General features: G+C 38.9%; 1 protein-coding gene across 1 annotated transcript in view; it reads right to left on the bottom strand.

The window, feature by feature from the left end:
• Positions 1–674: 674 nt before the first annotated feature.
• The window catches only part of TRHR (thyrotropin releasing hormone receptor), a 41,994-nt gene continuing 32,426 nt past the window's right edge, over positions 675–10,242 (bottom strand). Inside the window, exon 3 of the mRNA XM_030863101.2 lies at positions 675–1,082. Within this exon, the coding sequence (XP_030718961.1) occupies positions 675–1,082 (408 nt within the window). The remainder of the gene's footprint in view (positions 1,083–10,242) is intronic.

Below are 10,242 nucleotides of genomic sequence, written 5' to 3'. Positions count from 1 at the left end.
AATCTACATGTCTTCTCAGTGAGTAATTTTGGCTATTTTGGGGTTTGGCTATTTACATTAAAGTTGAATGGTGACTCACCGTCTACACTTTGTAAGATATAAAAATCAACTCAGAATTTTATAAGCATTATGACTTTTTTTTCATATGGTGAATATATTTGTCTGAAATCTCATTTTTACTCCTCAAATTTTTTTTCTATTTTCCCCTGTAGTTTCAAATATTCATGAAAATAGCACTGTACTTTATTAAAATGAAATGCTAAATGAAAACATTAAAAATTTTCGTGTTGCCAAATTACCACATGTATAAATAATTTGGGAGGGGTGAGAAAATACATTTGATAAAGTTATTTTGAATAAGGTAAACTGATGTCTAGATTTTATCTAAACTTCACAGCCCCAGAAAATAAAGTGTCAAATTAAATGGAAAATTTCCACCATTTGGGTCTTCCACAGATCTGCTCAGTTTTTCTATGATATACATTTTGCTGACATGAGAAGGAAGCTGTGAATCATTCTAACGGGTTAAAGTGTCTTGGGGCAGCAGGTTAGAGCACTGGTGAGGACTTCATCTGCTCTGTCGTCTCATACCAGTATTGGCTGTTTCCTCTCTTGGGTTGATAACTGCACAGATTCTCATTTTCTTTATCATCCATTTCCTTCTACTTCATGAATCAACTTTGGCTAATGGTTATTTCAGAAGCCAAGCAGGTGTCATCAAAAGACACTTTCGTGGCAGACAAGTAAGTGTCAGTGACAGTGATGTCATCAAGCTCTGTGCTGAAATGATCTGACTCCTTGATGACGCTGTAATTGAGGGCCACACTGTAGTTAGCCGGCTTCTCCACCGGCTTCTGCTTACAGTTGCAGAGCTTTCTGAAGGCTGCACGGAATTTCTGGGACATGAGATTGTAAATCACTGGGTTGATGGCACTGTTGAGATAAATGCAAATTCTGCAAAAGAGCAAGAACCAATTTTCTTGGAAAGGGCTGGAGAGAAATGAGTTGACAACCACAAGAGTTCTGTAGGGCATCCATAAAAGGGCAAACAGAATGACAACCACTGCCAGCATCTTGGTGACCTGTGGAGAAACAGAAATGCAGAGCAAACACAAATTAAAACAAAACAGAACCGAAACATGAAAATAAAACGACTCCGCCTCTGCCCTCCTCCAGCATTTCGTTCCCAAGATGTAGTCTGAGACAAGGACTTAAGTGTAGGCAGTTTACAGTATTTGGGAGATGAACCCAGGAAGCAGGATTAAAGGCATAGAAGAGAGTGTGAGAGAGGAGGAAAAGCCAAAATACGGTGTGTTTTTGAGACAACTCCCACTGCGGGCAACTGTGGATCAAGTAATGCGTTTCGGGATCATCTGTCCAGAGACAGGGAAGCTGAGGCATTTATCTACTGGCTGCCATCTCCCCTTTGTTGAGAGGTGCCTTAGGGGCTTTAAATGCACGGTACTTCCAAGTTTCACCTACCTGGAAACTCCTAGGGGCTTTAGACAGAACCTTGAGGCAGAGAAGAGGAGAGACAGTCAGGGGACATTGGATACCTGTAGTGCAGTGTTCTCAGCAAGCAGGAACCATCCACAATAGCCATGAAATCATGGCTGAAACCACAGTCTGTCTCAGAGGATGTGACCCAGGGCACCAAAAGTGTCTGCGGTGAACACTAGGACACCTAGGGTCTAATTCCATCTTTACTCACCTTTCCTTCGACAGCAACACTTTACATATTTTAAAATAAGTTTTTAGTATCTATAGTCTCTTACAGAGTTTGACAAATTTCAGCTTCCTCAGCCCAGACTTTCTAGATGTTCTGAACTTGAAAACTACTGCAAATAGAAGGAACTGATACTTCCTCTTTCATCCTTCCCAACCTCTCAGCTGTTTTCCTAAAGCCCTCTCCACCAGCCTCTATCTTGTTCTGGCATTGAGAGAGATCCTGTTTTTACACAGGGCTTTTAAAAGTTCTTTAGTGTAGAAATAAGGATTCCACAGCTAGATACCCACTCTGTCATTAGTATCTACTATAAATTCAGCTCCTTGTACTTAATCCTGATAATAGAATCCATCTTGCTCTCCTGTGTTAGAATACCTTCCGTTCCCCTCCTAGCACTCCTTCTGATACTGGGGCTCTGTCCTACCCTTAACCATATCTTGTCCACCCCAGGAACTCCCCATGAATCCCACATCGTGGGGGTAATGCTACCCTCTTGCTGTTATTCTATAGTAACTGCCTTCTTCCGTGGCTCATATCATTTGCTGTAAGACTTCTCACTTAGGGACACACATAGCCTTTATCGTTTTTTGAACCACTACTATCTTTTTTTGAACAACTCCTACAACTTCTTTGCGATGGCACCTATGAGCTATCTATCCACCTACTCTCAAGCTACTGTGTTTGCTCTTCTTCCAGGGCCATTTGATCACTTTCTTGAAGTCCTTCCTACCCTCTAAGGATGTACCCCACGCCCACCAGCTCTACCTCACTCACCGTTCCCTCCGTGACCACTGTTCGTTGTCCTTCTGACTCACCGCATGTAGGATAATTACATTTTATATTTGGCTTACTGGGGTAGGGAAGTTGTTCAGTGGGAAGGTATGATTTTCACATTGGTTCATATAATACCAAGTAAAACATTTCAGAGATTCTTGACTTCTTTCAGAGATAAAGAGGACCTATTCAGACAAGAGGTTAATGGAAGCCTGCTTTTTCAAAGCTGACTTTTAAGATTATGAGTAAATACTTTAATTGATCCTAGGAAACGAAAGGCTTAATTCAGTGATAAATGGTCTGAGCTTTGGAAGGAGCCATAGTAATTATCATCTTCATCGTCACCATCATCACTCACATCCCTGCCTGATTCCACTGCCTCGTACTCCAGGTTCTCTGATATCAGGTCACTGCTTCACACTTACCAACATCCTCTCACTCCTTGCCAAGGACTAAGCATCTTATATTTGAGCCCCTGGTTTGATTTACAATTGGATTGCTAGCATCACATTTGAGTCTTTATAATGGCCCATCATAAAGATATGTAAACATAATCTTATTTAATGCTTTTAATAACTCCGTGTGTAAGCTAGTATTGGTTCCTTTTTGCCTATGAAGAAATTGAGGTTTAGAGGATATATGTGATTTGTCTAAAGACACATGGCTAGTAAGTGACAGCCATGATTCGAGCTAAGTCTGCTTAAGCCAAAGCCCATGCTCTTTCCTTTATACTTTGCTCTCCCTGTGAAAGTCTTTTGCATTTTCATTAATGATATTTCTACCATGTTACTCCCACATGGTTGCCAAAAACATTTAATCTATTCTAAGTATAATTTCAACATACTTATTGCTGCTTAATTTCTGAACTTAAAGGGTGAATTTTATCTGTTTATTTTCCCCTACTATTTTCAGATGAAACACTGCATTCACATATAATATCTACCTACCTCTTTTTAATTAATGTAAGGGGGCAACTTTCATTGTCTCAAAGAAAAGCAATCTGTTTCTAGGTTAGTATCTCTGCCATGCGCTTCCACAGGCCCCCATGCATACATTGGCATCACTCCCCAAACTTTTTATTGCAATGAGTTATATTTGTCCACCTGTCCAATAGATGGTGAGCTTCTTCAGGACATGAGTAAAGTTTATTCATTTCTCTTTCCTCAGGTATTTAATACAGTATGTGACATAAGATAGCCCTCAATTAATGTTGAATAAATTCAGGCATGGAAATAATTATTTCAAAATATGTAATCATGATCCTTTTCTGTTTTTTTTTTCATTCAGTGAACATTTATTAAGCACTTGCCATATCCTAGGGACTTTTCTAGATGTTGGGGATTCGAACAGTAAGGCTCTCTCCTCTTTTCATGTTGCTTATATCAATGCATTGTGAAGTCACTGACTTTATACATTAAAAATAAGCAGACTGTGATATATGCCTTGTGATATATATGAGTCCAGGGTTCTGAGGAAGGATTAACTTACTCCACCTGCAGAGAAGGGGAGGCTTCATGAACCTGGTTCCCTTGGAGCTGATCCCTATTCACTCCATACTCCATCCTGGAGGAGACACCATTCCTCGAGTATTCCTTTTCTGGGTTTTTAATACTCCAACATATTGTTAGAGGATTTTTGCAAACACTTGATTTTTTAATATTAAAAATCCCTTTTAAATAGAGATTGGTTAATTAGTAAAATGAGTCCTTAATATACTTCAGCTTTTTGTTTGAAATATACATTTTTTAAATGTTAAGGAGGTGTTAAAATAAAACAAATGCAGTGATGTTTCTAAGACTGTCCTGGAGGAACATATGTCTCCAGTGGGATAATAGAGAATACATTCAATCTCACTCATAATTATTTTTAGTTAATTCCAAATATCTTTGATTGAGCTTAATCACTTTCTAAAATGTTCCCAAGTTTTTGGTGTAGCCATAGCTTGGATTTTAATAGTTCTTAATACAGGAGCAAATACCTAGAAAGGAAATGCCCTAGAGATTGTCTTCCATACCCAATTAATTTCACTGTTGGTTGCTGAAGTTTTATTTCTGTTGTGGTTCCAAATAAGTGACAAAAATGCAAATTTGAAAATATCGTTGGGCCATTGTTTTTAGGCATTGACATTTTTACTGGGGAAGTGCACGGGATACACAATGAGTTGAAAGATTGCTTATTTACAGACGCCTCTGCCCCAGGACCTAAAGGTCTTTGAGAAACAGCATGAAACAATCTTCAGGGGAAAATGATCTTACCATATATATATATATATATAACCATATATTTTTGATTAGGAAGGAATTAATTTACTCATTTACTCTAGGAGATTCATTGGCATTCCTACTGTGTACCAGTCAACGTCTTGGCTGTTGAGGATTCGACAGTGACCCAGAGACACATTGCCAACAGCTTCATGTATCTTATAATCTGATACAATGTGACAAATGCTAAGACAGGGGAAAGTTTTGGTTCTATGAGAGCCCCCGATCTGGACTTGAGGTTGAGGATTGGTGAGTGAGGATTCGGTCTCAGTGGTAGTTAAGCCGAAGTCTGAAGATAAGGAGAGGCAGGACAAGTGTTACTGCAGAGACCGGGTGTGTGTGACAGTCTGGAGGCATGAGATAGCGGGGCATAGCATGAAGACCAGAAGTAATTTAGTGTGCAAGTTCTGCAGACCATGGAAAGAAGTGGAGCGATCTCTTTTCTCTAGGAAGCTTGTGGAAATCATAACAAAATCCATCATTTTCTGTGGGGTGCTTGGCATTCCTTCTGCTAGGACAGAAGGGGAGATGCAGCTGCCAAAGGGGATGTAGAGTGTTGAGTCCTAAAAGGGTCAGCTCCGTGCAGCTAAAGAGTCAACGAAGAAGTAGGCAGCCATTTTTGCAGAGTATATTGAGGGCAAGGAAAAGAGGTCATAAAAATCAGCTGATTAAAACATAGTGTTCAGCTGGAGAAACTGCTTACAGGGATGGCTGAGAAGAGCAGGGTGGGAACAGGAGGGTCTAAGGTGGGCAGGCCCCGTCCTTGGCCACCATGGTGAAGGGTTATCTTTTTCGTGAGTATCAGCTGGAAACTTTAGAATCAAGCCCTACTATATATATTTTACTCTTTATGATATTTAATTATGTGGAATAAGTGCCATATAGTTCTCACAAGAGAGTTTAATTCAGTCCTCAAAACATCATTTTGTAATCTATAAAATCTCTAGATAAAGACCCTATTCAAGGATTTCTTTTCTTCCTTTAAAGTTTTCTTTAAAAAAGACATGAACTGGGTAGAAGTCTATCTGACCGTTAAGGTTGAGATTACACTTCCCCGAGTGGACACAAGCTCAGCTTTGCTTACGTGTGCTGTCGGTAAAAAACCAGAGGCGAACTAGTTTCTCTATTCTAGGCTGCTGAGGAACCTCGTTTTACTAACTACTATCTCTAGTACTAGTACTACGACTTTTACTACAAGTTCTAAAACTATTAGCTAACGTTTGTATATAACCTTTAAAAAGATAGTGTTAGATTTATAGAAAAGTTGCAAAGTTAATACAGAGAGTTTCCAAATACCCTACACCAAAGTCTCCCCATCACTAAGACCTTACGCTAGCATGGTGCATTTCTTTGTCACAATTAATGACTATTCTTACACAGAATTAGTTAACTCCATACTTTATTCAGACTTCATTAGTTTTTCTCTAGTGCCCTTTTTCTGTTCCAGGATCCTATCCAGGATACCACATTATAGTTAGTCATTACATCGTCTCAGGTTCCTCTGGGCTGTGACAGTTTCTCTAGCTTTCCTTATGTTTGATGGTCTTGATAGTTTTGAGGAGAACTGGTTAGGCATTTTATAGAATGTCTTTCAACTTGAGTTTGGGTGATGTTTTCCTCATGGTTACAATGAAGTTATGGACTTTTTGGAGGAAGGCCACAGAGGTGAACTGCCGTTTTCAACACAACATATCAGGGGCGCAGGATATCAACTTGACTTATGACTAATGATGTTAACCTTGTACATTGCTTTATTGAGATATAATTTACATATAATTAAGTTCACCCACTTAAAGTGTTCAATTCAGGTGTTTTTAGTATATCCACAGAGCTGTGCAACCATTACCACAATCTAATTTTAGGACATTTTCATCATCCTGAATAGAAACCCTATACCCATGAGCAGTCACTGTTCACCTTCCCCAGCCCTAGGCAACCACTAATGTACTTTAGGTTTCCATAGATTTGCCTATCTGAATATCTCATATAATTGGGATCATGCAGTCTTGTGTGTATGACTAGTGTCTTTCACTTAGTGTAATGTTTTTAACGTTCATCCATGTCGCGGCTTATATCAGTACTTCATTTCTTTTAATTGCTGAATAACATTCCATCCTATGTATATACCACATTTTATTTATCCACTCATTTGGGTGGTTTCCACTTTTTGCCTATAATGATTAATACTGTTATGAACATTGGTGTACAAGTTTTTGTGTGCATGTATGTTTTTATTTTTCTTGGGTCTATAAGTAAGAGTGGAATTGCCAGGTTGCATATTGCTTTTTAAGTTACAAAGTATTCAAGAATATTAAACATTTAATATTTGATGTAATTCTGAAATAATTCTGATAATCATTACAATGATGCCTAGTAAAAAGTACTAACTGATTTTACAGATCAAGACTCGAGAAAGATAAAGAGTAAAAGACAAAACTAAAATAGTTGGGACAACGCTCTTAGGCTACTCTTGTAACTTGGAGAACAACTACAAGACAGAATAGCATGAATAAGAGGAAATGAGTAGTTTTGGAGAAAAGCATTATTTATTTATACAAATAAAAACTTTAATTTATCAGGCAAGCCTGTTTAGAGTGGGTTCAAGAGAAGATGGGAAAAGTGGATAGTGATTATAAACATATCTTTTGAGTTTTTCTGGGAAAAGCAGTAGAAAAGCAGAAGGGCTGCCAGAGGGGGACGAAGAGTCTATTTTTCTAAAGATGAGAGACATCACAGCATGTTTGTTTGCTTAGGGAACAATCCCCATTGACAGGGGAAATCCTATGATCCAGGAGAAAGAGAAAGAAGACAATTGGAAGAACTATGTTCTTGAATAGGGAACAGAGTCCAGTGCCTAAGTGGTGTGGTTGGCCTCTTCTCAAGTGTAGACACAAAATTACTTTTTCAATATCTGCTTTTCTTTTCTTTTCTTTTTTTGTTCTTAGCCACACTTGATCTAAGCAATCAAGATAATCTGGGAGAAAATGCCACTTTCTTGTCAATACCCTGAATACTGAATGGAGTCCTGATAGCAGTTAATTGTTTAATTCCTTGGAATTAACAAAGTACTTTCATTGTCCTTAAACCATCTTCTGTTCATGTCCCAGTGAGATCTGTAGGACAGGTGTTATTATTCCCATCTCATTGATGAATGGAAACAGCTCAGAGAAGCAGAGAAATAAGGTCATACGGCTCACATATAAATAGCAAAGCTAGTTATTAAACTAAGGTCTGTCAACTCTAAGTCTAGTTTTCTTTCTAGATAATTACAAAAATCAACATATATGGTAAGCTGAAGCCTTCAAATTTGCTGTAACATATATGCAATGGAATATTACTCAGTCATGAGAAAGAATGAAATAATGCCATTTGCAGCCACATGGATGGACCTAGATATTGTCATACTGAGTGAAGTAAGTCAGACACAGAAAGACAAATATATGATATCACTTATATGTGGAATCTAAAAAAAATGGTACAAATGAAATTATTTATAAAACAGAAATAGAGTCATAGATGTAAAAAACAAACAAACATGGTTACTGGGGGGATGTGGGGGGGAGGGATAAATTGGGAGCTTGGGACTGACATATACACACTACTATATATAAAATAGATAATTAATAAGGACCTACTGTATAGCACAGTGAACTCAGTACTCGGTAATGACCTATATGGGAAAAGAATGTAAAAAAGAGTGGATAGGGGCTTCCCTGGTGGCGCAGTGGTTGAGAGTCCGCCTGCCAATGCAGCGGACACGGGTTCGTGCCCCGGTCCGGGAGGATCCCACATGCCGCGGAGCGGCTGGGCCCGTGAGCCATGTCCGGAGCCTGTGCTCCGCAACGGGAGAGGCCACAACGGTGAGAGGCCCGCGTACAGCAAAAAAAAAAAAAAAAAAAAAAAAAAAAGAGTGGATATATGTATATGTATAATTGATTCACTTTGCTGTACAGCAGAAACTAACACAACATTGTGAATCAACTATACTCCAATAAAAAAATGTTTTTGAAGTATTTGGGAAGGATAACATTATCGGCAGGAATCATTGGTAGCCCTGGAATCACATATGATTTTTTGCCCCAAATTGGAGTGTTACATTTAGAAAGTACTGATTAGGGAGAAGAAAATTGTCGTATCAAGGCAAATAGGAATCCTTCATACCAATTTCCTAGGGAAAAAACAAACAAAATTTAAAATGTGAAAGTAATAAAATAGAATAAAAAATAAAATGGAATAAAAAAATAAAATGGAAACTTCTTTTTTGGGTTACAGCTCAGTTAATAGTATGCCATTTATGAGGATCTGCTTACATAGAACCTGAGGACATTTTGATTAATTATCAGAGATTGGTTTGTTAGTCTGCCTAGGAGGTCATGGAGAATGGTTGATACCTCAGTACTCTGGGAAATTTAGTTGGAATTCTTGTACTGATTCAGAAAAAAAAATTGAGTTTTGATTCTATGTATGATTCAGAAAAAACCCTGTGCCTGGTCATGGGCCCTGCTATTATCTGGACATTCTCCCCTGGGAGATAAATGCTGTGGCATAGTCCTTCTGTGTGTTAGTGAGGGACAAAGTGCAGTGGGCATAGAAGGAGCTGGAATTGGTGTCCAGCATCTTGGTTTCACAATCCACCTCTGAGTTCTGAGGAGATTGGGCAGGTCACGTGACTTATGTCTGAACCTCATATTCCGAGCCAGTAAATACACAATCTGGATTCCTCTCAAAAGTCTCTCCAGCTTGAACATTCTGAGAAAATCGAACTTATATGTTATTAATAGTAACACAATATTCAGACATGTTTGTGATCTTTTTCACATAATGGGATTTTGTTATTTGGGGATTATAAGGCCAGGCAAAGGGAAATAACACTGGGAACATATGTATCCCTCAAGATGCTGATGAACTATAGGAAGAGATTGAGTTCCAATCACAGTGATTGTTGGTAATCATCTTAATTGCTGCATTCAGAGAGGTGATGAAGTTTCTTGAAGTGTTGAAGACATTACTAGAATTTATATTAATTTCCTGTGGCTATCTAAGAACACAGTGCATCTCTAGACCCAGGACCCTGGTTTCCAGACCAACTATTATTTCTTTTTTAAAGTTCATTATAGGGCTTCCCTGGTGGCACATTGGTCAAGAATCTGCCTGCCAATGCAGCGGACACGGTTCGAGCCCTGGTCTGGGAAGATCCCACATGCCGCAAAGCAACTAAGCCCGAGCGCCACAACTACTGAGCCTGTGCTTAGAGCCCACGAGCCACAATTACTGAGCCCACATGCCACAACTACTGAAGCCTGTGTGCCTAGAGCCCGTGCTCTGCAACAAGAGAAGCCACCACAATGAGAAGCCCACACACTGCAACGAAGAGTAGTCCCTGCTCGCTGCAATTAGAGAAAGCCCACGTGCAGCAATGAAGACCCAATGCAGCCAAAAATAAAATAAAACAAAATAAAGTTCATTATAACTGAAATATTG

Source organism: Globicephala melas, chromosome 17 (assembly GCF_963455315.2).
Source record: "Globicephala melas chromosome 17, mGloMel1.2, whole genome shotgun sequence".
NCBI lineage: Eukaryota > Metazoa > Chordata > Mammalia > Artiodactyla > Delphinidae > Globicephala > Globicephala melas.
Note: the sequence above shows the minus strand (reverse complement) of the source record. Positions and strands in the feature narration are given on the sequence as shown.